Source organism: Engystomops pustulosus, chromosome 7 (genome assembly GCF_040894005.1).
Source record: "Engystomops pustulosus chromosome 7, aEngPut4.maternal, whole genome shotgun sequence".
NCBI classification, from domain to species: Eukaryota; Metazoa; Chordata; class Amphibia; order Anura; family Leptodactylidae; genus Engystomops; species Engystomops pustulosus.
The window spans coordinates 151,421,280-151,447,775 of NC_092417.1; the positions used below are offsets into that span (position 1 = coordinate 151,421,280).

General features: G+C 43.5%; 4 protein-coding genes across 8 annotated transcripts in view; 3 read left to right on the forward strand and 1 right to left on the reverse strand.

Annotated features, from left to right (window-relative positions):
* Nucleotides 1-14,703, forward strand: part of LOC140071044 (pre-mRNA-processing factor 39-like) — a 39,964-nt gene extending 25,261 nt beyond the window's left edge. For all 5 annotated transcript variants that reach the window (XM_072118274.1, XM_072118273.1, XM_072118272.1 and 2 more), the window contains 10 exons: nucleotides 212-379; nucleotides 561-711; nucleotides 1,370-1,474; nucleotides 7,386-7,550; nucleotides 9,175-9,301; nucleotides 9,465-9,733; nucleotides 10,074-10,249; nucleotides 10,629-10,685; nucleotides 12,158-12,920; nucleotides 13,509-14,703. In XM_072118274.1, the coding sequence (XP_071974375.1) occupies nucleotides 212-379; nucleotides 561-711; nucleotides 1,370-1,474; nucleotides 7,386-7,550; nucleotides 9,175-9,301; nucleotides 9,465-9,733; nucleotides 10,074-10,249; nucleotides 10,629-10,685; nucleotides 12,158-12,920; nucleotides 13,509-13,571 (2,044 nt within the window). In that variant the 3' untranslated portion in view covers nucleotides 13,572-14,703. The remainder of the gene's footprint in view (nucleotides 1-211; nucleotides 380-560; nucleotides 712-1,369; nucleotides 1,475-7,385; nucleotides 7,551-9,174; nucleotides 9,302-9,464; nucleotides 9,734-10,073; nucleotides 10,250-10,628; nucleotides 10,686-12,157; nucleotides 12,921-13,508) is intronic.
* On the forward strand, nucleotides 3,807-6,781 carry LOC140071045 (uncharacterized). The gene is made up of 2 exons (XM_072118278.1): nucleotides 3,807-6,283; nucleotides 6,356-6,781. Exons 1-2 carry the CDS (start codon nucleotides 4,691-4,693, stop codon nucleotides 6,656-6,658), a joined length of 1,896 nt encoding a protein of 631 aa, XP_071974379.1. The 5' UTR covers nucleotides 3,807-4,690; the 3' UTR covers nucleotides 6,659-6,781.
* A 1,792-nt stretch (nucleotides 14,704-16,495) lies between the features above and the next one.
* MRPL49 (mitochondrial ribosomal protein L49) lies at nucleotides 16,496-20,770 on the reverse strand. Its single transcript, XM_072118287.1, has 4 exons — nucleotides 20,582-20,770; nucleotides 20,088-20,250; nucleotides 17,708-17,832; nucleotides 16,496-16,792 (listed from the first exon to the last, which is right to left on the reverse strand). The coding sequence occupies exons 1-4, from the start codon at nucleotides 20,768-20,770 to the stop codon at nucleotides 16,646-16,648; spliced, it is 624 nt and encodes a 207-aa protein (XP_071974388.1). The 3' UTR covers nucleotides 16,496-16,645.
* On the forward strand, nucleotides 20,727-24,094 carry FAU (FAU ubiquitin like and ribosomal protein S30 fusion). The gene is made up of 5 exons (XM_072118288.1): nucleotides 20,727-20,872; nucleotides 22,415-22,497; nucleotides 23,337-23,481; nucleotides 23,571-23,626; nucleotides 23,933-24,094. Exons 1-5 carry the CDS (start codon nucleotides 20,740-20,742, stop codon nucleotides 24,056-24,058), a joined length of 543 nt encoding a protein of 180 aa, XP_071974389.1. The 5' UTR covers nucleotides 20,727-20,739; the 3' UTR covers nucleotides 24,059-24,094.
* Nucleotides 24,095-26,496: the final 2,402 nt, after the last annotated feature.

Sequence of the window (26,496 nt, forward strand, 5' to 3'; positions counted from 1 at the left end):
TGTTTTTTTTTTTTTGTTTTTTTTACTACTATGTTGTACTAAAGCAACTTTTAACTTTACGCCTACAATGTGGCATCAACATGAGAGCCAGGTCAATTTAGGTAACAAAGCAGGCCAGCACATTCTCAACCACGCCCTGCTAGAACAATCAGAATTTGTGATGATTCAGAAACCGAACCTTAAAATATGATTATAATATAAACTTTTGCAGAGTGTTCAATGAAGCCGTGGACGCTTGTGGTATGGAATTTCGCTCGGACGATATCTGGAACCATTACATAGAACACGAGATAAAACTTGGGAACTTTAAACAAGCCATGGAGCTATATAATCGTGTACTGAACATCCCTACTCAGCGCTATGTGCAGCAATATGAGAGGTGAGGGCTTTACGTATTCCTATACATGTGGTATGTGTCTGGGAAACATCTTCCCCTTTAAGCATAACTAAACTTTTGACATTTTTTGTTTTTATTATTATAAATGAATAGAACAGATGATAATGGTTAATTATGTAATCTTTTAATAAAGAAATATTTTCTTATCTCATATTTTGTACAGGTTCAAAATATTTGTAGCCAAATATTCTCCTATTGAACTGTTGACCACAGAGGAGCTGAACACGATCTACTCGAAAATACAAGACGAAATTGAAGATGATCAGATCGTGTCAGAAGATGTACCTTCAGCGGACTTCACAGAATCACTAACAGTGTGTAATGTTCCTGACAAATGCCAAATCAATGGGTGCCCCACCACTGGGACCACCACCCATCTCTGAAGCTTCTATTTCCCTTACTGCACTACAGTGGTAAAGAAATCTTGGTTGTGCACTAGGGGGGGGAATAGAAGTTTTGGACTCTAATTCATTTGGTCAGTGCTGGTCCCCCTGTAGTCACCGGACATGATGCACTGGCCTCTTTCCAAAACGTTCTTAAAAGTAATAAGAGAGAATCTATGTATTAGACGAGTTCTGATGGTTCTTGGGATATGGTTATGCAATCCAGAACACATATTTGCAGGCTAAAGATAGATTGGGTCTAAAAAGCAGTTTTACAGTAATTTAGGAAACCATAATCGGGATAGCTGTAAGACAAAAGAATAAAGTATACTTACCCTACCTTTTGCTCCCCAAACATTGCCACTCTCTGATGTTAGCCGTAAGAGCACAATCGTTGATTGTCGATGGTCATTAAAAAGTAACTACACCACTTCCTATAGAGACCACTGATTGGCCATTACAGCTCACCCCTGGTTAAATCCCCAGCGGATTTGGTTCCTAAAATTTTGGGGATAAAAGAAGATAAATTTTCTTCAACTAAACTTGGATCATGGGTTTCTGGTTTTGTGTCTTTTTTGTGTGTGTTAAGGCTGAAGAACTGCTGAAGATACGTCAGAATATTCTAGATACAAGGAAGCAGATGTTTCTTCTAAATGAAGAGCAAGTTCTTAAACGGCATGTGTTTGAATGTGGGGTAAGTATTGCTGAATATCAAACATAAAAATCATTGATTAGGGTTACGTTCAAACATAGGTTTGGACTTCTGCTTCTGGACTTCCATAGGTTTGGGAGCAGGAATATTTCACTGTTCTTGTGATTAAAAACCCCAACAATACATCATAAAGTGAGTGTAGCCATTTGTTGATGATATGCCTGCTATTAATAGCACCTCAGTGTTGTGGCTTCTGTAATAAACTAGGCCACAATGCAGGGGCTAAGGGGTTGTGCCACTAACAACACCTATTTCCATAACGTCCCCCATGACGGCCCACTAGGAGGATGACCCTTGACCTCTGTAGGGACAGGAAGCAGAGAGGTTAAAAGCCTCCCCCCCACATCCTCCCGCCAGTGTCTTCCTGTCCCTACAGGGGTCAGGTCAAGAGAGGGTCTCTCTCCTCCTAGGGGGGGGGGGGGACGTTTTAAAAAAAAAAAAAAAAAAAAAAAACGGAGAAGGATCTCCATACTTACCAACCTTACCTGGGGTTACGCCGACTGCGGTCCAAGTTCCCCTCCGGACAGATCCTCGGTTAGCCCGGCGGCTGCGGGCTCTCCCTGGACGGAAACATCGTCCGGCTGGCGTCCTCTCCGGCGGGCTGGCCTCCAGACTCTCGCGCGGACGCAGGGAACTACGTTTCCCAAAATTCCCCCTGATCGATGACGACTTCCGGTCGCGACCGGAAGTGACCGCGGACCGGGCGCGGGACGCGGAGGAGGCCACCGGCAGGGGGATGGGCTCCCCATGAAGGTATTTAAACCCTCAAAAGCGGGTAGTCAGTTGGTCTGAGGTCTATGACTTGTTCTTCTTGGCTGGCCGTCCCAGACATCATAATGGCTGATGAGGCAGACTTGGGCCTACTCCACCCCCCGGTGCACGTGAGTGGTGCTGTATGGCAACATATACAATTATTTTTTGTTGTGAGCTCCAAGTCATTGTCTCCTTGCCTTCCTTCCCTAGGAGCAAGTTTCTAAGGGGAAAGGCAAGGAAGAGAAATCAGGAAAGTCTGAAAAGAGTAGAGAAAAACCTGAAAAAAGCAGGATTCCTGTTAAAAAATGCAGTATGTGCTTCCGTACCCTACTAGAAGGCTATAAGAAACCGATCTGCAAACCCTGCATCGAAGAATTTATGCGGGAGGAGAAGACGTCTTTTATGGACGAGCTTAAGTCCTTTATAGACGAGAAAGTGGTTTCTTCAGTGGCGGCGGCTACGCCGGGAGCCCCCCCACGTAAGAAAGCTCGGATAGTACCGGCTTCCTCCTCAGAGGAAGAAGAGGGGTGCATTTCAGACTCTCCTTCCTGCTCTCTGGCGGGAGACCAGGATCATCAGGATCGTGAGCAGGCAACATGCTCCCGTTACTTATTCCAAAATGAGGATCTGGACGATCTTCTGAAAGCTATGCGAGATACATTGAACCTCGAGGACGAGGAACCCCCTCTTTCTCGTGAAGATGAACTATTTGGGGGACTCAAAGCCAGGAAACAGCGTGTTTTTCCCCTCAACGATACCCTGAGGGGACTAATTAGTCAGGAATGGAGAGACCCTGAGAGGAAAATCGCGGTCTCTAAGAATTTCAGGAAACGCTTAGTCTTCGACCCTGAAGAGTCAAAGGATTGGGACTCATTCCCCAAAGTTGATGTACAGGTTTCCAAGGTCTCTAGGAAGATGGACCTGCCCTTTGAAGATTCGGCTCAGTTAAGAGACCCGATGGACAGGAAATCTGAAGCTCTTTTAAAGAAAGCATGGGAAACTTCCATGCTAAGCCTAAAGTCGAACTTAGGAGCCACCTCGGTGGCAAGAACACTATATTTCTGGTTGGGGAAATTAGAGTCCCATATCCGGGAGGGTACTCCCAGAGAAGACTTACTGGAAAGCATACCATTGTTAAGATCAGCTACTGCCTTCCTTGCTGACGCATCTGCCGAAGGAATAAGGTTTGCTGCAAAAGAAGGAGCTCTTACCAATGCCACCAGGAGGGCCTTATGGCTGAAACAGTGGAGCGGGGACATCCGCTCTAAATCCAAATTGTGCAGCATTCCTTTCTCCGGGGACTTTGTGTTCGGACCCGAATTGGACGCTATACTTGAAAAGGCGTCTGACAGAAAAAGGGGATTTCCAGAGTCCAAAACAATACCCAAGAAATCTTCCTTTCGTCCTTTTAGGAACACCGGAGAGACTTACCGTGGCAAAGGTAAGCAAGGACGGTGGAGTTATCCCAAAGGAGGAAGGGGAAGGGGGTTCCTTTTCTCTAACCTCCCAGAGGGTCCAGGAAACAAGAAACAATGACGCCAGAGTGGGGGGGCGTCTCCTGGGATTCCTATCCCAGTGGACAAAGGTCACCTCGAATCCCTGGGTACTGTCTATCTTGGAATCGGGCTACAGGATAGAATTCTCATCACCCCCCCCTTCTCCAAGGTTTGTCGCTCCCTTACCATCTCTCTCTCACTCTACACATTCCTTCATTTGGCAGGAAGTATTTCATCTAATCCACATGGGAGTGGTGGTGCCGGTCCCTCAAGAACAAGAAAAATTGGGATTCTACTCCCCGCTGTTCCTTGTCAAAAAACCAGATGGATCAAATCGCCTAATTATCAACTTGAAAGAACTAAACCGCTTCATCGTTTACAGAAGATTTCGCATGGAGTCGGTAAGAACAGCTACCCAACTTATTCACACAGACTCCTATATGTGCACTTTAGATCTAAAAGATGCATACTATCATGTACCTATTCACCCCTCATCTCAGAGATTCCTAAGATTCTCGGTTCTCTCTCCCGAGGGCTCTGTCTTACACTTTCAATTCCGGGCACTTCCATTCGGTATCTCATCGGCTCCAAGGGTCTTTACCAAGATCATGGTGGAGGTGGTAGCCTTTTTAAGACTACAAGACATATCAATCATCCCTTACCTAGACGACTTGCTAATTATAGGGAAAGACAAACAAAAACTAATTTTGGCAAGAGAGTCTTCCCTAAGAATTTTAACAGAGTTGGGGTGGTTAATCAACCTGAAAAAATCAAGTTTAGTACCCTCCACTCGAAAGACCTTTCTAGGGATCATTCTAGACTCAACTCACCAAATGTCTTTTCTTCCTCAGGAGAAAATATCCAACATAAAGCATCAGATTCGTTCATTCAGACGGAAGGACTCTGTACCAGTCAGACAGGCGATGAAGATCCTGGGGCTCCTCACAGCATGCCTACCTGCGGTCGCCTGGAGTCAGAGCCATACTCGGATCCTTCAGAATTGGATCCTAACTTTCTGGAACAGGAAGTCTTCAGGTCTAGACAAGAAGATCCGGATTCCTTCCTTTGTAAAGAGGGACCTGCTGTGGTGGATGGAATTAAGGAACCTAGAGAAAGGGGTATGTTGGCACCACCTCCCAACCATCACCATAGTGACGGACGCAAGCAGCTCAGGCTGGGGAGCAATCCTTCCTTCCCACTACGAGCAAGGGTCCTGGACTCTAGCCCAAGCAAAAAACAGCTCAAACTACAGGGAGTTAAGAGCGGTCTGGGAAGCGCTAAGATCGAACACAGCCTATCTGAGGGATCATCATATCCACATTCTCTCGGACAACGTCTCGACAGTGTCCTATTTAAGGAGACAAGGGGGTACAAGATCCCCTGTATTATCGAGTCTGGCTCGTACCATCTTCCAGTGGGCAGAAGAAAACATCCTTTCCATCTCTGCCACTCATTTGAAGGGATCCCTAAACAGAGAAGCGGATTATCTCAGCAGGAGAGAGATCCTACCGAACGAATGGTGTCTCAACCAGGAGATTTTCCTACATCTAACCAGCGTCTGGGGCATGCCCCAAATAGACCTATTTGCCACGAGGGAGAATTCAAAATGCCAACAATACTTCTCTCTGGAGGCCGGCGAGTCCAGAGACCACTTGGATGCGTTCAGCCATCGTTGGAGCGGAAGTCTCATGTATGCCTTTCCCCCAATTCCCCTAATTGCGAGAGTACTCAGAAAAATCCTGCTCGACCGGTCAAGGGTGATCCTGATCTGCCCAAACTGGCCAAAAAGAAGCTGGTACCCACTGTTGAGGTCCCTATCTGTCCAGCAACCTTTTATTCTACCGATTCAGAAGGACCTTCTATACCAAGGTCCGATTTTCCATCCCGATCCAGGAAGACTCCGTCTGGCGGCTTGGATCCTGAGTTCGAGTTCCTAAGGTCCCAAGGTCTCTCTCGAGCTGTAATAACTACGTTGAAGGCAAGTAGGAAAAAGGTTACTTTCGCCATATATCATAAGATATGGAAAAAGTTTGTGACCTTTTGTGGGGCTAATCCCCCCTCTCAGTCTAACCCAAATATTTTACAGGTACTAGACTTCCTGCAAAAAGGACTAGAAATTGGTCTTTCTACTAGCACTCTGAAAGTCCAAATTTCGGCTCTGAGCGCATTCTTCGACCATCCCCTGGCGGACCACAGGTGGGTCAAAAGATTTATTGCTGCTGCAAATAGAATTAGGCCTCAGATTCTGAAGCGGGTTCCCTCCTGGGATCTCTCCCTGGAGAGAGACGCTAGTATAAAAAACTTAACTTTAAAGACTTCCTTATTGGTAGCTGTGACTTCAGCTAGAAGGCTGGGGGAACTCCAAGCCATTTCTATTAGAGAACCCTATATGTGTATTCTCCCTGACAGGATAACTCTGACTCTGGATCCAAGCTTTGTTCCCAAAGTGGCGTCCAGGTTTCACAAGAATCAAGAAATAATTCTTCCATCATTCTACGGGAATCCTTCTTCAAGCAAGGAATTGGAGTGGCATTCCCTGGATGTAAGGCGCTCGGTCTTAGAGTACTTAAAAGTTACAAAACCCTGGCGCAAAGATCACAATCTCTTTGTTCAGTTTCAGGGGAAGAACAAAGGGGTAAAGGCATCCAAAACCACGATCGCCAGATGGTTAAGGACTGCCATAGCCTCTTGTTACACAGAACAAGGGAAAGAAGTTCCTCCTAACCTTAAAGCCCATTCCACCAGAGCCATATCCGCCTCCTGGGCAGAGAAGAGGGGCGCTTCTCTTGAACAAATCTGCAGAGCTGCCACCTGGGTTTCTTCGTCCACCTTTGCAAAACCCTATCGGCTGGACTTGCCTAACTCACAGGATCTCGCCTTCGGTCAGAAGGTTCTCCAGGCTGTGGTCCCACCCTGACTCTACTAATTTTGTAGATCTCCTAGTGGGCCGTCATGGGGGACGTTATGGAAATTGGGAATTAGACTCACCGGTAATTCGGTTTCCATCTAGTCCTCCATGACGGCCTATATATTTTTCCCTCCCATGTTTCTTTCACTTTATTGAAAATCCTGTATGTGATTCAAACAAGACAGAATAAAAATATGTTGTATCTTCCACCGGTGTAGTTATTTGGTAGACACTGGCGGGAGGATGTGGGGGGGAGGCTTTTAACCTCTCTGCTTCCTGTCCCTACAGAGGTCAAGGGTCATCCTCCTAGTGGGCCGTCATGGAGGACTAGATGGAAACCGAATTACCGGTGAGTCTAATTCCCAATTTTTTATCCGCAGGGCAGAGGGTACATGTCTGTAGGTAGGGATCTGAGCACTGGGACTCCCATTGATCACATAGACAAGAATCACAACTCTCCTCATTTCTAAGCAATTGTTGCTTATAGCCACTACTGAACCTAGAGGAAGCCAAGTATAGCACCATGCTACAGCCAACCCTCCACTCTATTCAAAAAAGGGGTCCGAGGTTTCTCAAATCTTGTGATTGGTAGAGGTTAACCAAATCTATTGTACTTTATCCTGTTGATAGGTGATACCTGTTGTTTATAGTACAACCCCTTTAAAGAGTTGTAAATTAAAAGTTCTGGTGAAAATAAGAAACTTTGGTAATTTTTTTTTTTTTTTGCTTCATTTAGATTAAACGGTTGTATTACTGTGCATCACCACTAAATGTAAAACAGCTGCAGAACTGGAGAAAATATCTGGACTTTGAGAAGTCTCAGGGTCGGCATGAACGAATTATCGTATTATACGAGCGCTGTTTGATGCCATGTGCAAAGTATGAAGAGTTCTGGTTGTCGGTAAGAGTTGCTATAAATGTTTCTAAATATGCTTGTGCTTGGTCCATCATTCAGTATTAATTATAATAAGATTTGTATATGGATGCACAATCACGGCCCAAACGGTATTGTAAGAGAATACATGTTACTCATGGCCATAGGAGAGTTGTATTACATCCCTCTGGTGAAGCGGATGTACAAAGAACAGTCGGGAAGTACAAGAAAGTGGGCTAACCTCTTTAACGGCAACCTGTCACCAGGAATGTGATTTTTAGCTGATGACAGGTTCCAATTGCTGTGAAAATGTCTTTCACAGCATACTGAGTAACTGAGTAATTTCGGTAGCTTATATAAGTTTATTTTATATTACCTCGCTCCCTGTCAGGAGTGTATGGTGAGTCCTGAGGGATGAGGTGAAGCTGCAGCAGCCTGTTTCTTGCTCTCTTTTCCACACTCGTCCAGCACCCACTCCTCTCTTCTTGTCATGTGTATTGGGAAGGGAGGGTGATGGTATGGAGAAGAGGAAGAATTTATGAGGAGACTGAGACACAGGTTGCCGCAGCTGCCCAAACTAACACCCACCACTGCTGGCAGGGAGCCAGGTAATGTGAAATAAAGTTTTCTAATGTAGTGATTGATTCAGAATGCTGGCAAAGACATTTTTAAAATCAGCATATTACAGTTTTTAGGAACCTGTCAGCAGCTAAAAATGATATTCCTGGCGAAACAGTGCAAGTGTTGTCAAAGTGTCTGATACTGGATGATCTGGCTAAGTTTTTTTTTTTTTTCGTATCTCCTATTTTTTGGTTTAGGTAAGGCTAAAAAAAAGTAGCAAAATTTGATGCGTCTTGTCAGTGTACCAAGAAATAAGTCTGTAGCATAGTTTCCTTTTCCTCCACATAACAGACTCCTTTCCTTCTTGCCCCAATCTCCCTAAACTGAACTTGGCCTGTGCGCTGCTTCTGTGTGAGAGAAATAAACTCTGTTTTCTCCAAATACTTTCTATGGGAGAAATTATCTCCTCCTTTAGGATTAGAAAACTGGGGATTAGAAATGAAGCCTACAGATAAGTCATAAAAAATTGCCACTCCTCAGGGGTGCACATATAGTAATTTATCCTAAAAAGTTACTATAAACCTTAAGTACTATTTAAAAAAAACAAAAAACAAACATACAATATGATAATGAAATTTGTGTACGTAGTTTTCAAATGTTGGCACTAAGAAAATGTGCCCTAACATTACCTTATAGGAAATATACCATATATACTCAAGTATAAGCCGAGGTAACTAATTTTAGTTAGGTAAACTAAACATATTCTGCAGCACATTACAAATCATGGTCCCATTACAGCAAAAAATGGGTAAACTCGAATTGTCACTGGGGCCAAAATTTTTTTTTGTCTGGATCTACAATTATAAAATATACAGTTTCGACTTACCTACAAATTCAACTTAAGAACAAACCACCGGACCCTATCTTGCAGGTAACCCGTGGACTGCCTGTACAATAAAACATTCTAGTAATAACAAGGTCAGATGGAGCAATATGAATGAGGGCCCCGCACACAAGAGCTTACATCTATGATAAGGAAGGGACGTATATAAGCTGGAATGATATCTGTATATGATGTATATCTCCCCAGTATGCTCAGTACATGGAAGAATATTCTGTGGATTCTGCCCGCGCTATATTTGAGAGAGCCTGCCGGGTGCATTTGCCACTAAAATTTACCCTGCATCTTCAATGGGCTTTATTTGAAGAAAAGCATGGTAAGTCTAGTTCTATGGCTAGTTGCCCATTATCCATACTCTGCAATGAGTTTCTTACCTCATATATATATATATATATATATATATATATATATATATATATATACACATATATATATTTTATTTTTTTTTTCCCATGGTGCCAATGGTTTTCTGATATCAGGACAACTGGACTCTGCTCGGGCTATTTTTCGCAACCTAGAAAATGTATTGCCAGGGGTCACCATGGTGCGCCTGAGGCGGGTGAACTTTGAGCGACGTAATGGAAATCTGCAAGAAGCAGAGAGATTGCTCCAAGAAGCTGCACGGAATAGCTCTGGCTCAGAAATGGCTACATTTTATACTGTCAAGCTTGTTCGACTAGTGCTGAAGCTGAAAAGAGATCCAGAAAAGGCCAGAAACATACTCATCGAAGCTCTCAAGAAGGAACCAGTAAGTAAATAATATCCAAAGATAGCCGAGCACTGTGCTCTGCAGCTTCCTACACTCCCCTAGTATTAAATGGAGCAGAAGGACACAGGCTTGATCTGTTGCTACACCCTCTAGTAAGAACAGGACCCCCAGCAATCTAGAGAATCGGTTCTTGTTCTTACTAAATACTATGATCAGTCTCCTGATTGGTGGGGGGGTCATATTAGTCGGACCTTCAAGAATCGGCTTGTTATTCCCTAACCAATTTGGAAGGTTGGTACAAATCTCTCAACTTGTGTCTTATGATCTGGCACTGCAAACACAAAAATAAGTCAACTTTTTTTTCACTTTTTTCTTTTAGAATAGTCCTTACCTGTATCAGTGTCTGTTGGAAATTGAGATCTCCCGAAATGCTGTGGATGATGTGATGGACTGTGTGGAAAGAGCGCTGCACAGCAAGATCCATGATGGTGCTAAGGGGATCCTGTCACAAAGACGTCTTGAGTACCTGGAAGACTGTGGCAACAGCATTAAAAGGTTGAGAGTCCTCATTGTATTGTAAGATCATACACTAATACCTAAGATGCCTGGTATTAAGCATGTATAATTAATTGGCAGTGCTGTCTTGTATGACTTGTAATCTACTCTTATTTCTTTAAAAATTTTCATATGTTAAAAAAAAAGTAGAGTCCCGCCCACGCCATAGAAGCTTATAGTGGACACCAATTATTAGCCACTTGCAAATAATGTAAAATACAACATGGTAAAGTAACTGCTAAGATTCATTCATTGCCATTGTATGTATAGACCAACTAAATCGGAATCAAGCACAGATATGCAGTTCACCAATACTGTATGTTCAGAAACAATCTATGCTTTACATTGTAAACTTTACTGCTTTTATTTCTACTTGCAGTTTATTAGCTGCCTATGACGTGCATCAAACACTACTGAAGAGGAAAACCGATGAAAAGTAAGGGCCTCTATAAACTTATGCAAAAACAAACCCTCAGCTAGGTCACAGATACAGTTGCCCTGATATCTGCATGTCTTAGAATTTGGATTCCAATTCCAGCCTCAAAGATTTATACTAGAAACAAGTTTAATATACTCACAATTGATCTGTATATAGATATCACTACTGACAATAGATGATGTCACAGCTTATCTCCTCCTCCCTATACAGTGACCTCTATATAGATAACACTGACCCATCATTACATCACTACTGACAATAGATGATGTCACAGCTTATCTCCTCCCCCTCCCTGTACAATAACCTCTATATAGATAACATTGACCCATCATTACATCACTACTGACAATAGATGATGTCACAGCTTATCTCCTCCCCCTCCCTGTACAATGACCTCTATATAGATAACACTGACCCATCATTACATCACTACTGACAATAGATGATGTCACAGCTTATCTCCTCCCCCACCCTGTACTATGACCTCTATATAGATAACACTGACCCATCATTACATCACTACTGACAATAGATGATGTCACAGCTTATCTCCTCCCCCTCCCTGTACAATAACCTCTATATAGATAACATTGACCCATCATTACATCACTACTGACAATAGATGATGTCACAGCTTATCTCCTCCTCCTCCATGTACAATGTCCTCTATATAGATAACATTGACCCATCATTACATCACTACTGACAATAGATGTCACAGCTTATCTCCTCCCCCTCCCTGTACAATGTCCTCTATATAGATAACACTGACCCATCATTACATCACTACTGACAATAGATGATGTCACAGCTTATCTCCTCCTCCCTGTACAGTGACCTCTTTATAGATAACATTGACCCATAATCTCATTACATGAAGGCATAACCATAAGTTTCACTGTCTGTTTTTTTTTTTTTTTTTACTCGTTTTATTGAAAGCGTACAACAATCACAATAAAAGAATTGACCACAGTACATGATATTATGTCTTTACATGTCATGCGTACACAGATTAATAATCTGTGAGGAGCAATATTAAACAAAAACATACCAAAAACAAACTCTGCAGTGCTGCTGCTAGACCACATCCATAATTTCCATTATATATGGGATATCAGTTTTAAAGAAAAATTCTCAATGAATACTTTTTCCCATTAATTTGCTATGCCATTCCTCTCACTATCTGGTTTTTATAAGTAAAAAACATAAATGATGATCAACTTTCCTATAAGGAGGTTGTCTGGGATTAGAAAATCATCTCTTCCAAACACAGCACCACGGCTGTCTGCAGGCAGTGTGTGGTATTGCACCTTAGTTTTATTTACTTATGGAAGTGAGGTAAACTGCAGTACCAGATACAGTAAAGTATAAGCATTTCTTTACATAAGGTCGTCTCTTCCTCCTCTCCATTGATTACCTGCCTACACTGATTTCATTGCTTAAATTTAATATTTTGTCTTCCTATACAGGGATGAAGAAGATGAAAATAACAAAAAATCCAAAAGTGATTCTGCTAGCCCCCATGAGGACATTTCCATCCCTGGTGTATCACAAGCCACAACTCAATCTGTTGCATTGACACAGAGTGTTTCTACAACAACTGCATGTACAACTATATCAACTACAAAAACTACACAGAGAATTGTAGAAAAAGTACCAAGACGAGCAAAACCTGTCAAGTTTCAAAGACGCCCTGTACCAAGAACCCAAGTATGGCCATATCGCCCTCACAGAGCAATGTATATAATACAGCCCCTCTTTAGACGTCCTTTTCCCCCACCCATGCACTATATACAACCTATGCCTCTGCATCACATGGGAGGACCTCCTGGACCCGTTCCTCATAACATGGGAGGCCTTCCTGGACCCAATCCTCATAACATGGGCGGACCTCCTGGACCCGTCCCTCCTAACATGGGAGGACCTCCTGGACCCGTCCCTCCTAACATGGGAGGACCTCCTGGACCCGTCCCTCCTAACATGGGAGGACCTCCTGGACCCGTCCCTCCTAACATGGGAGGACCTCCTGGACCCGCTCCTCCTAACATGGGAGGACCTCCTGAACCAGCTCCTCCTAACATGGGAGGACCTCCTGGACCCGCTCCTCCTAACATGGGAGGACCTCCTGGACCCACTCCTCCTGACATGGGAGGACCTCCTGGACCCGCTCCTCCTGACATGGGAGGACCTCCTGGACCCGCTCCTCATAACAACTATGGAACATGGTTTCAGGTATCTGGATATATAGCCTTAAAGAAAATCTGCCAACAAAAGCTTTCATGATAAATCAGGGGCACTTACTCATAGATCCAGGGACTGTGACTGTGGTAATCTTCTCATATATATTATGCATGGCCTCCTCCTTTCTAAAATCAACTTTTAAGATTGTGCTAATGAGCCTGAAGTCCTCTGGAAGGTGTTACCAGAGCCCCTTATTGCTGCAGATTCACAGGCTGTTACAATGAGCACAACCTGCCACACCACCTCTCCCTGCTATCTCCCATTTGCCTGTGTAATCTAGCAGCAACAGGAAGTGCATGAGGAGCTGAGACTTTCTCTGCTCATTGTAACAGCTTGTGAAGCTGCACCAATGGTAATGCCTCCCATAGCAGGTTGGGATTATTAGCATAATTGTATTAGTATTATGAAGGAAGGAGGTCAGGTATAACAAATTGAAGATTACCACGGGCACGGTACCTGGATCTATGAGTTAGTGCCTCAGGTTTACCATGATGGATTAAGATGGTAGATTTCCTATAAGATGTTTGTATTTTTGTTTTAATCTGTTTTAATACAAACAAACCTTTTAATTCCTCCTAGAACTTCAGAGGACAAGGCTGCCCGCCACCTTGGAACTACAACAGATTTTACCCGCCATATTGATTGCCCAGTTGTTGCTGACTGTTTCAAGCCTTAAATTATGTAGGAGATATTTTGAGATGACCTCTATTATCGGGACCTGCCTGAAAGATACCATTAGCAGTGGCGTCTGAGTAACAGATGCAGAAAAGTCGTGGTCGGCGGCATTTGTTTGGAGTTCATGTTAAAAGTTTCCAGGTTTGGGGCCTTGTGCTTATTCTCTTGTGGTTTGGTGACCCAAACCTATTAATCTTGTTCTCATCAATTGATAACGTTTCCCTGGAGATTGGCCCCAGATTGGACTCTGGATACGTGTGCATTGCACAGATAAAGCCAAGAATCTACCTTACTACATTGTACAACGAAGCGCCATGTTTTATTCTCCACTACAGCAGCAGATCTAACTTACAAGTTATTAAACCCAGTGATGGATGGGTACGAGGTTCCCAATGTGTGGGGCCCTAAACCCCAACTGAATGAGCTGATTAAGGAGTTACTTTGCAATCATTTCTTTAAAGGGGTTTTCCCTTGAACACAAGTTAGGCCCTATCCACAGGATAGAACCAGCTTGCTGATCAGTTGGGGGTCTCAGTGATGAGACCACACAGATCACAAAAACAAGGGGTCCGATGGGGGTCCCACGTACCTCCGTCGGACCCCTCGGCGCTCCATCAGAGTAATATAGCAGAAGGCCGTGCGTGACCATTCTGCTCCATTAATCTCTATGTAGCTGGCTGAGATAGCCTTGTGTGGCGCTCACCGATCTACGGCAGCTCCATAGAGATTAATGGAGCAAAACGGTCATACGTGGCCGCCTGCTCTATTACTCTGATGGAGCTTGGAGGGGTCCAGCAGAACCCCCTCATTTGCATCACTAAGACCACCACTGATCATCAAGTTAGGATAGGACCTAACTTGTGTTCATGGGGAAACCCCTTTAAGGTTGGGTTCATACGGTGCGAGTGTGTTATATTTTTCATGCGGAACAGCAGGAACTGATCCTTATAAGAGCTATGAGAGACATGTGAACCAGTCCTTGCTTTTAAATGTTTGCTTTCTTTTAGTTCAGGACTGTTCTAAGAATGGGGAAGACAGAAAAATTTTGTTTTACTGTTTTTGTTTTTTATTTTTGTATTAAAGTTAAACAAAGAAACCATCTAAGTGTCATGGGGTCCAATACTACAAGGTTTGAAGGGACATTTATGGGACGAGCTGAAAAAATTCTGTAACCCACTTTCAGGGTCGAGTACATTTTTAACCCAATTTATTATACCAAACATAAAAACCTTTTTGGTTTTACAATATTGGTGGCGTATCCTAAGAAGAGGTCAACAAACTGTGGATTTTATATAGATGGCGCCCCGACATTTACACCTCTCTAGCCCCACTTGGTGTGTGGGTGGTGTAATGGGGGGAACAAGGCAAAATCCCTTGCAGTGCGCCAGGAATTGCATCTACCCAAGGGCTCGTACTACAGACTAAATGTACAAGCCCTGATAAAGTGGCCCAATAGGTCCCTTCTTCCCCACAGAAAGCCTGGGCAGGTTCTAGTCTTAACCTTGTACCTTAACTCTTTGTAGTCTCCAAATAACTGAAGCAAAAACTGATGAAATAACAGGTGTTACTTGCACAACCTTTGCATGTAATAGCTTTACCTGCTTGTTTAGCAATAGTTTTTTTTAAGTAACTATTACCAAAAATATAAGGACTGTGTAGATTGTACTGTCAAAATAAGTGATGGTTAACCCTTTATTCCCACGTTATTGCCCAGGCAATTTTTGAATATATATTTTTTTTCTCGATGCCTTCTACAAGCTTTAACTTTATTTTCCAGTACCACAGCTGGATGGGGTCTTGTTTTTTTGATGGGCCAAAATTTAGTTTTTAATATCACAATTTTGGGTTTCATAAGTCCTGCTATTCAGCTTTTATTAACCTTGCTGTGCAGCATATTTAAAAAGGACCGCAAATCTGACATTCTTAGGTCCCACCATAAATTAAGAAAATTACTAACATAAAACCTGGTTTTGGGTCAATATGCATACACCGATATCAAATGTATTGGGTTTTTTTAATGACCATTTACATAATGAAATCCTTTTTATGAAAGAAAAAACATTCAACCTTTAATTTACTAAAGCCATAAATATTTTGTCAGTGTGCTGTATGAGGGCTTATTTTTCACATAAAGTCCTGTAGTTTGTATTTGACGACATGAATAAGCCCCTCTGCGGCCGCTGTCAGCGCGCCGCATCACATAGTCGGCAGCGATTGTGCAATACATGCGCTGCTGCCGGCGATTCTGACAGGGGCGTGGAGGGGGGGGGGGGGGTGTAGGCCGCCCCCCTCATGAATACATTAGACTGCCAGGGGACCTGTACGACGATAAGACCTCTTATTTGGTAAGAGGTCTGATCGATTAAAACTATGTTTGCACACACAAATTGTAATAAAAATTTTATAAATTTAAAAGGGCAGGGGACAGGATTAGGGGGAACATATTTGGTGGGGGTATTTTTCATGGGGGGACAGGTCCTCCTTAAAGGGGCTAGTGATATGTTTTTTCTTTCCAATTACTTTGCCCCACTAGGGGAGACTGAGAGGAAATCACTTGATCTCTTTTATTATGCAATGCAGTACCTATAACCGGTCTATCCTGACGCCTACTGCCAGTTTTTCTAACCTTCAAAGAGCACATGGGCTGCTTATGTCATTGGCACCCAGTGATTGCTGCTCTGGGGTGCCGATGGGTGTCAAAGGAAACCCATTCCCTCTGCACCTGCTTACATACACTCAGGATGGGAGCTTTCTGATCCCAGGTGTTTGTGGGGTTGGGCTTTGGCAAACAAGCCTGATGTCCTGCCATCTTCCTAAGAGTTATCCTGAATGACCGCCGTAAAAAGCCGATGCCATGGTCATTAAAGGGTAAATATCAATAAACAATCATATTCACACATCAGCAGATTTATTTTTTCTTTTAATTTTAGACAAAGTTATTTTGGAATAATGGAGTTCTGAAATCTGCCAGTCTTAATACATTGGGAAGGGTTTGACTAAAGTCTCTGTGTTTTCCTTTAAGGATAGTAGTTCCAGTTATGTCAAAATCCCTTTTCAGCCAGCCATGTCTGTAGTTCCTTATCGTAATAGCCTTTAATCCGGATTGAGTTGTTGATTTCATTAACTTGAGTTGCTGGAGTCTTTCCTGTCAGATTGGTCAGAAATTCCCGGACTTCTGCTTCAAGAGCCTTTTAAAAGATAAAAAAAGAAAAAGTGGATAAAAACATTTGTCAGTACCTTTCACATGGAATACATACAGTGTAACCCCCAAGTTTTTGAATAGTTCTCAGATGTAGAATTAGATGAGATTGTTAATGTGCAAGTCTTTAAACCAGTTCAAAGTAGAACTAGACAGTTTAACATTCTTAGGCTACATTTACACGACGTGTGCCCGCCTGAAGCACGCCTCTCAATAGCGCCGCTTTAAGGATAGGACATGTACGGCGCCGTGAGCTCATTGCCGTCTATGGGGGATGTAAATACGTGCCCCATACGGCCGTGTGAATGTAGACTTTTATACTGCACCAGATACCGTAATTAATCTGATGTACAAGACTGGCGAGTCGTACTTTGCACCTCCTATTAGTTAGCCTAGTTTGCTGTGCCACAATATAGAAATATTCTATGTCCTGTGAGGCCATGCTGCTTTTCATAGACAGATAACTGCTTAAAAATGGACTATAATCCTCAATAAATGTGGCGCTTATTGTTTCAGGTGCATATAACTCCAAATGTTCTGGTGTAGACAGATTAATACATTTACCCCAATGTCTACATAATGCTGCTTCTGCCAGAAAGGAATAGTGATTTACTTACCCGGTCCATTCGCGATCCAGCGGCGCATTCTCTGCACTGGATTCGGGTCCGGCCGGGATTTATTAAGGCAGTTCCTCCGATGTCCACCAGGACATATATCGGAAATATTCGGGTAACACGTTGGGAAACCGCGAATCGGGCCCTTAGTAAATGACCCCCATTGTTCAGGCTCGGCAGTTGCTAGGGGTGTCAAAATGCTGAATCGGCCGGGAATATGTTAAGGTTGCGCGGCCGAACCTGTACGTTGGGTCCTCATTTCTAGAGACAAGTTCAAAGATATCACTCACCCATATGTCACCTTCAATCTTTCGGATAACAGTCATGTGGCGATTCCCATGAGTGATGTCCGTGTACACTGGAATATTGTGCATGCGGGAACGTCTGACAACGTAAGGAAGATCTGGTGGTATGTCTAGGAAAAAAAACAAAAAAAAAAAAAAACAAGGTTTACAATCAACATAGTAATAATCTAAGACTCCTTCACACAAGCATATTTAGTCTGTCAAATAAAAACCATCTGCACTGCTCAGAAGATATAGAAAGGGAACTTGTCAGCGGACACTGACCTAATGAACCATTACCAGTATGTTGTCAAACAGCTTAACACCTTCCAAATAATGTATTTTTTTCATGGACCTGTGTAGTGACCTCATCCTGAAAAATCTACTCTGAAGTGCAATGTAAATTGGTTGTATAAAGTCAAGGAGGGAGAGAGTTCAGGACTGAAGTCCAGCTCTCCCCACCTAATAACACCCCCTCTGCCATGATTAACAGTCCTGCGTCATCTTACATCACAACAGACTCTCCAAAAGTCTAAGTGAATGGTGTCACAGCAGAGCTGAGATCTCCACTTTTATAACAGAACCAGTTTACATCTTGCTTCAATGTAGATTTTCAGGATGAGGTCACCACGTAGGTCCATGAAAGAAACAATCTGGACGGTGATAAGATGTTAATTAGGTCAATATTTGCTGACAGGTTCCTTTGAAATACCACATCCTAGATCTCAATGAATGAAATATTAAAGTTGCAATTCTTCATTCCTTACATAGTATAATGAGTTGAGATCAATGAAACAAAAATGTTTTCAAATGTATCAAAATTGCCATGAAGGTCTGGATTTGGAATGATACTCAACATCGAAGTGGAAAGATCAAACTTTAGGCTGATCCAACTTCAGGTAAAGTGGCTTAGTAGTGTTTGTGACCTCCACATGCCTGTATGACCTCCCTACAATGGTTGGGAATGATCCTTATGAGGCAGAGGATGGTCCCCTAAACAATCTCCTCCCAGACCAGGATTAAAGCCTGGACAGTAAGCGATGTAACATGGTGAATTGAACAAGACATGATGTCCCAGATGTGCTAGATTCTATTCAGGTCTGGGAAATGCGCCGTCCTCTCCATAGCAATAGTGACTTCATCAAGCAAGAATTGCTGACACATTACATCCACATGAGGCCTAGCTTTATTATCCATCTGAAGCAGCCCAGGGCCCACTGTCCCTACATATGGGATCTCATCCTGGTACGTAATGGCAGGTTAACTGGGCGGGTTAATGACACAGAAGTGTGATGTTACATTGTGTTATTCCATTGTGTCTATCAGTCACACTGAACACTGACCCCTGGACCCAGTTTCTGGACAGTTATCGATTACCCAAGAAATCCCTCTCTCCTTCTAGGACTATATCTTTATTCTGTAATCTTACTTTCAGTTTCAGTGTTGAGAGGTGGCAGGGCTCCTGTGTTCTGGGTTCAGTCTGGAAACATATGGTTCGTATTTTAGGGACGGAATAGACTGGCATGAAAGGGGTCCAACCTTGAAACATGTCTAAAACCAGTTTAAGATGAGTGTAACATGGCTGCATTTTGCAAATATTACAGACACCATGGTGTATGATGAAGCCCCTGTCCCTCCAAATCGATCAGGAGGCTCGCTATAGTACAGGTACTGGGCAGGAACACCCACTCTGCTGCTGGCCACGACCCACTTTGCATAAAGGGGGCAATAATCACAATTACTGGCGTTTTGCTGGTGATTGCACTTATTACAGGGCTTGTACGGCAGAAAACTTATCCCCCAAGATTGTTATGATGTCAGAGGTGCACAGTTGTCACAACCTTATTACGGTCATGACTGATCACCATTATTGATAATGCATGAGCCATACCCTATTGAATGGAATAGAGCTGCACCAATAGATTACTAAAAAAAAAAAAAAATCATATAGATCGTATTTAATCTTGTACAGCCCCTTCGAATCAACATGATCAGGAATTTCACAGACCAACCACATTGCAGAGGATAGGACTCAGTGTATCACAGTGATATTTGATACTAGGAATCTCTGCTTCCCCGTTAAAGAGCAGAGGTGAATTGTAGTCATGATTATAGTTCTGCTCTACAGTTTTGCAAGGAAGCAAGGACTACGGGACTATCACTACGATGCTCCGATTCCCATCTTCTGCATTGTGGTCATCCAGGAAAACCGGCCAGTGTATAGTCCATATTCAAAGATCGACCCCACTTGTGTGCTGCTGGTCTAAACTGAAGGGAAAGGGAGAGGACATGCTCACTTAGTGAACCATAGCCGTCTGGTCGACATCATGCAATATTCCTACACACCTGTGTCAGTATCCTGCACAGAGAACTGTCGTGTACAAACCTTTAGGGGGGATCCATCCTGATGGGGTTACTCCTGTATGTTTTGGAGGTTTGGGCACTTGTGTCGGGGGTATGAGACGCTCCACATAATGGAACTCTTCATGGGACTCTATTAACCCGGGGTACTGAGAGGTCACGTTGGCAGCTGACCCGCTGCATGGACGCTGTAATAAAAAAAATTACCAAATAAACTGAATATAACAACACAAAATTCTTATTTTCTGCATTGAGTGCGTTAGATGCATATAAGGCAGGGTGTCTGCACAGAGATGACGTCACGTATGTCCATCACCCACCCCGCCAATCACTTACCTCTGTGATACTGGTACATGTAACAGCAGTGGTGTCATTATTCTATACCATGTCATGCACTTACAACCCCTGTAACCCCCAATGAGAACCTATAAGTAGCATCATTTCTCATGTCATGTTTATAGTGACAGCTCAACTCTTAAAAATGACATAAACCTGCCAAGAATTAAATAAATTCTGTACCTGGAGCTTGATAACCGCATTGAGTGCACCCAGTGCTGTCCTTCTCAACATGGGGGCAGCCATCTTTACTCCGCACTCCCCTCCAGCTTCCGTTTTTCTTTGGGTGTAGAAACATGGACGCCACGCATCATCCTCAGCGCACTTTTTAGAGTACCAACATGGGGGGACAGCGTCGCAGCTTGACGTCATTACCTCATGTACGTGCGCGTTCAGGGATCGGTTTTAAGATACGTGCGCGCCGCCGTCTCCTCCTCTTTCCTTTCCTCCATTTTGAGAGACGCGGAGCGGCCGGTGAGAGACTCAGGCGGTGTGGAGGGGTTATCTGCCGGGCGGCGGAGGGTTACGGGAGGCGGGTGGCTCAGGTGTGATGTGGCGGCAGTGATTAGTCGGTCTCTGTGTAGTTCCGCCGCTCCTGGCGCCTTATCACGTGTCACATGTGATCCCTGCCCCGGCCATGGAGTAACGTGTGAGCTGATGGAGGGCTCCCCTCTGTTATAAGCCTCCCCCGGGTACATTACACCGGGGCGCTACACATCCGCCTCCTCTTGTGTTGTGGCTTATCACATAGCCATGTTCACACCACACTTTATCCCTAGTAATCCTACCTCCGTTTAATGGCCCAGGAAGTGAAACAGCAGCTATAGAAAAGTGAATATTGCATCAGGAGACATCACATCTGCAGTGTGAACATGGTCTTACATATCCATATGTTACAATTGAATTGTTTTGAACCCAAATTCAAACCTAACATATACTTTACCCTAAAGTAACAAAGTATAATGCGTTTAACCTCTTAGATTTACTGGGGTCCTAATAAGCTGCCTGTCGGTGTCTAATACGCTGCAATATCACGTGTCCAAGCGCTGGTCCTAAAAATGTAAAACACCAAATCTGTAAACTGTTCCAAAAAAAATACACAATTTCTCTTAAAATGCTGTTTTTATAGCAAAATTGACACTTTCGTAAGGCTCAGGGTATTGTGTTGTGTGCTGAAAAACGAAAAGTAAAGTTGGACCCTCCCTGATCAACTAGTTACCCCCCTCTGATAGGGGATAACTCAAATAGGTGGTCCAACCCCTCTAAGCTCCACAGCCCAGTCACTGCTGCTTGTTCATTGCCCTTATAACTGCATCCTGACAGGCGGCCACGGATGACAAATCTCAATGTGCAATTCTTTAGTTCTCTATGGATAATGCAGTGTTTGACAGTGACTTAGGTGTTAAAGGGGTTTTCCCAGGAAACAAGTTAGGCCCTATCCTGTGATGAGACCCCCACAGATTACAAGAATTGGGGTTCTGATGTACCCATGTCGGACCCCTAGCCGTTCTCAGAGATAAGCGGAGCATCTCTATGCAGCGCTTGGCGATCTCCGTCAGCTCCATAGAGATTAATGTAGGAGAACGGTTTTCGTCTGGTGCATTAGTCTGAGGAGCAGCGAGTGGTCGGACCCCTCGTTTTCACAATCTGCACGGGTCTCAGCAATGAGACCCCCCACTGATAAGCAAATTAGGCCCTATTCCTCGGATAGGACATAACTTGCCTTTTGTGGGAATTACTGAGGAAGAGTATCTGTATCATCCACACTTCCATGCAGTAACCTGAATGTGTTAGTGCAGCTTCTGCACATGTCCAATGAATGGTTAATCCAGATGCATAAAATTAGTCTTCAATTTCCTTTCTTCTATTGTGAGAGGAAAATTGACATGTTCAGATGGTGAACATTTGTTTGTATGTCCTCACCCCCCAAGATATGTTAAGAGTAATGTGTTTATGATTGCATCACAATACAAGATCTCTAAATGTGACCTTTATCTCATTCTTGTCTCTTTGCAGCTGAAACCATGCAGCTTTTTGTAAGAGCGCAGAATCTGCACACCCTTGAGGTGACTGGGCAGGAGACTGTTTCCCAGATCAAGGTAAGGACATGGGAATAAAAAGCACTCGGGGCAGATTGGAGATGAGTGTCTCTATGTAGGGGCTAGCAGCTGGGAAAAATAGTACATAAACTTCTGATTGTCCCATATATTAAAGGACACCTGTTGTGAGGTTCTCAATATTAAACCTAAAACCCGGTTCCCACAGAAGTCTTCATACTTTGCTTTGTAAAAATCCATCGCTCTGTTCTAGCCAAAAACACTGAAAAAAAAAAATCTAAGCGGCGTTTTCTCTTCAACCATGTCCCCTAAAGATGAGGGGGGTTGAGAGAGATGTTGTAATGTGTGTGTGATTCTGCTCAGCTCCCTCATTCCCCCCTCCCTCAGGATTTCTCTTCAGCGAGTCACACACATCCAGCCTCTCAACTCCCTAGAGAGAGCTGAGGTCTCACAGTGACTTGGATGAAGAGAAAACAGGCCCCTGTGACTCAGTCTCCTGGCAAGGTGCCATAACTGGTTGGTGGTTGTTTATTTTCTGTCTTTTTTAAGCTTGTGATTTTAGCTCATTCTCATTTGCAGATTTTTATTAAGTAATAGAAAAATACCGGGCACACTAGGGAGACTTCTGTGTGATCCTGTCATTGGGTTTAATGGGGCATACTTGATGATGGGTTCCCATTGATGTGGCCTCTGGCACCTTATCAAAGCGGGGACTACATTTGTTTCTGTGTAAGCTCTTTCGCCTCAGTATTCTTCCAGAACAGATCTAGATGTTTCTACTGTACATACTTTGTATTCAGCATGGCTCAATAATACAATGTGAATGATGCTGTATACAGCACTGAAGTGACTACTGATTGTTCTTTTATCTGTTTGTTTAGGCTCAAATCTCCTCCCTTGAGGGAATCGCCTGTGAAGAGCAGGTTATCCTCCTTGCTGGTGCCCCTCTCTCCGATGAAGCCACCCTAATCCAGAGTGGAGTTTGCGAACTCAACACCTTGGAAGTTGCTGCTCGTCTTTTGGGAGGTTTGTACATTTCACTGGAAGTTTTCCTACTGTTGTCAAAGTAGTGAATGAAACAAGGACTATAACATGTAAGTGTTCTCTACCAACAGGTAAAGTCCATGGTTCTCTCGCTCGTGCCGGAAAAGTGCGTGGTCAGACCCCAAAGGTATGTGCTGGACTCCATGTTCTTCTGGTTTAGATTGTGGAGAGGAGCTGAGTGATATTTCAACTCACGGTTCAGGGGTTGGACGTGTCTTGAACTCATTTTAGGATTGGGGGAACACACAGCTGCCTGGATATCCTACGATATTCACGAGAGCTGTAAAGAACAGAGTATGTTCTGTGTGTTTTGATGGACATGTTTTCACTGACCTGATTCTCCTATTGAAATTGACTGCTTGAGAGCTGATTTTTGGCCATGTATGATATAGCCTGGATGCATGGTGTGACTATATACTTCTATCTGTTGCAGGTGGCCAAGCAAGAGAAGAAGAAAAAGAAGACTGGACGGGCAAAAAGACGCATGCAGTACAACAGGCGTTTTGTCAATGTTGTTCCAACCTTTGGCAAGAAGAAGGGACCCAATGCCAACTCTTAATTTCCCATAAAGAGTTAATAAAGATGTAGATCTTCACTGTTCTGTCTGGAGTCTGTGAAATTTTTGGGGGCAGAATTATAGGAAACCTGCTTAGGATTTAGGCCACTTTCACGCATTGCCTTTTAAATTTAGTTTTATTAGCGCAATTCAAGTACATTGGGGAGGAGTTAATCCTGAACACAGAGGAGTCCAGACCAGTGTTGGTCTGTGCTCCGGGACTAGAAAAACTTTTGCTGACGGGCAATACATGTGCTGGCAGTCCCAGAACGTTTGGTATAAACGCATCTGTGTTCAGGAGTATCTACTGTTTGATGCGCTTGAATTGCATTTCATATATTGATGCATCTTATGAATAAGTATAATAAACCAATCACCATAACTGTGGTAATCGTATATATTTGTTATCCATGGCCTACTTCCTTCTAAAATTATGCAAATGAGCCTCGGGCTGCAAATTCACAGGCTGTTGTTACAATGAACAGAACATGCCTCATCCTACAGTCTGTTCTCTGCCTGAGGCCGCGGTCACACGTACCGCTAGGCGTCCGTCATAACGCATGCGATCTGCTTAACAATCGCATGCGTTTCCCCGGAAACGCATGTGCGTTAGGGCCGAGGACCTCCCCCTGTGCGCTAGCGTCGCGTTATGAACGGACGTCTAGCGGTACATGTGACCGCGGCCTAAGTAATCTAGCAGGGGGAGGGGAGTCCTGCTCTGCTCGTTGTAATAGCCTGTGAAGCTACAGCACGGAGGATCTTTGAAAACCCTCACCAGAGCTCATTACGGCTCATTAGAATAATTATAAAAGTTTATTTCGGAAGGAAGGAGGTCAGGGCATTTTAAGATGATTAATAGACACAGTGCCTGTGTCTGAGTAAATGGCCCTGGTTTATCATGATGGATTTTAATGGTAGATTTGCTTTAAGTATTTTAGATAATGGTGCATGGATTTCCACTTTGTACTAAGGTTGCGCCAGTCTCTAGTAAAAAAAAAAAATTATATATATATTATTATATATATATATATATATTTTTTTTTGCTGCAACACTTATCACTGTGATGATATTTCTGTTGCAGGATGTTGGTACCTAGTTTTAGTTGGTTTAAGCGTCTGCTGGCCACCAGCTAGGTAAGGGGGATCGTGGGTGTATATTACCCAGACACACTGGGTCCTCTACTCTGCTCCTTGCCACCAGCTGCTTGCCTTGCTGGTATCTATTTGGGGAGCTTGTCAGCTATAAATGATACAAAGAGTTTTGTCCATACTATGCTATGGGTTCCTCATACTGATAACTGGTTGCCCACTTATGCAATAAAGCTTATAGTAACTTTGGAGGCCGCAGTGCACATGTCATTCTCTTTAGTTTAGAATGGATGTGTTGCAGTGATGGTGTAGGGTAGGTGTTGGTGTATGTTACAATGTGAAATCTCATGAACACGAATGTGTATGCATGAGGGCTACAAACAACAAGCTGTGGACAATTGCTTGCAGCCTGGCGGATTTGTCAATTGAGTGTGACTGGCCGCTCCGCAATAGGACTTGCTTCTTAATTTGAAGCACTGTGAATGTTTATAATCAATGTCAATGGGGCTATGGAAGAGCCACAATTTGTTCCGAATACGGCTGTGTGCATATGAGGCCTTGGTGTATCAGATGTATTACAGTGACACTGGAAAATATAATCCACACCCAGTGGTTGTCCGCACCTGGCAGTGGTTAGGAGGATGGGGCGCGTGCCAGCAGTGAGGGCTCTGCGTGCCCTCTCTGGCATGCGTGCCACAGGTTCGCCATCGCTGGCCTATAGTAACAAAAGTATATATATTTATAAAGTATATATTAAAAATAAATCTATACATACTAGGGGACATTTATCTGGACATTTCTGTCATGTAAGTCTTGAAATAATCCAGAGTAACCAGTGGCGGCAGTGGGGAAGAGACTTATGCTGGTGAAGGAACACCAGTGGATGATAAATATACCCCACTGTAAATATTGTGCTGTGCCTGGCGTTATTAGTTTCTGGAGAGGTTAATGTTCATATTCATTATATAATATGATCCCTATGGGGCAGATTTATCAGGAGTGTCTAAAAAAGAAATGTTCTAGTTTCCCATGGCAACCAATCAGAGCTCAGGCAATGCCGAACATGCAATTCCACTTTTTATGAAGCTTGTTTTTAACTGATCAATTGTGAGTATACCTATTAAAGTTACAATTTTAATAGTGAAAACCTTGTTGCACTATTGCGATTCCTGAGTGGAACTGGTGCTTTGTGGAGTCAAGCGGAACTAGTGGTGGAGCAGTGTGGTTTCCAAGCCGGAAGACCGGACACCTGCACCGTAACACACCTCGAGCCGTGAGACCATCAGGCCACTCCAGTCGGATGAACGCCATACAGAGGGAATGAATACACAATAGGATTTTGCCTCTACTCG

Bases quoted from the DNA above. Each gene is read 5' to 3' on its own strand.
- FAU (XM_072118288.1), top strand. From the start codon at position 20,740: ATGGGGGGACAGCGTCGCAGCTTGACGTCATTACCTCATGTACGTGCG. The intron at 20,873-22,414 runs GTGAGAGACTCA...GTCTCTTTGCAG, and splicing joins TGAGAGACGCGGAGCGGCCG to CTGAAACCATGCAGCTTTTT. The intron at 23,627-23,932 runs GTATGTGCTGGA...TATCTGTTGCAG, and splicing joins TGCGTGGTCAGACCCCAAAG to GTGGCCAAGCAAGAGAAGAA.
- MRPL49 (XM_072118287.1), bottom strand. From the start codon at position 20,770: ATGACGTCAAGCTGCGACGCTGTCCCCCCATGTTGGTACTCTAAAAAG. The intron at 20,251-20,581 runs GTACAGAATTTA...TTTTTATTACAG, and splicing joins ATGCGGTTATCAAGCTCCAG to CGTCCATGCAGCGGGTCAGC. The intron at 17,833-20,087 runs GTTTGTACACGA...TTTTTTTCCTAG, and splicing joins AGGATGGATCCCCCCTAAAG to ACATACCACCAGATCTTCCT.
- LOC140071045 (XM_072118278.1), top strand. From the start codon at position 4,691: ATGCCTACCTGCGGTCGCCTGGAGTCAGAGCCATACTCGGATCCTTCA. The intron at 6,284-6,355 runs GTAAGGCGCTCG...CTCTTTGTTCAG, and splicing joins TGGAGTGGCATTCCCTGGAT to TTTCAGGGGAAGAACAAAGG.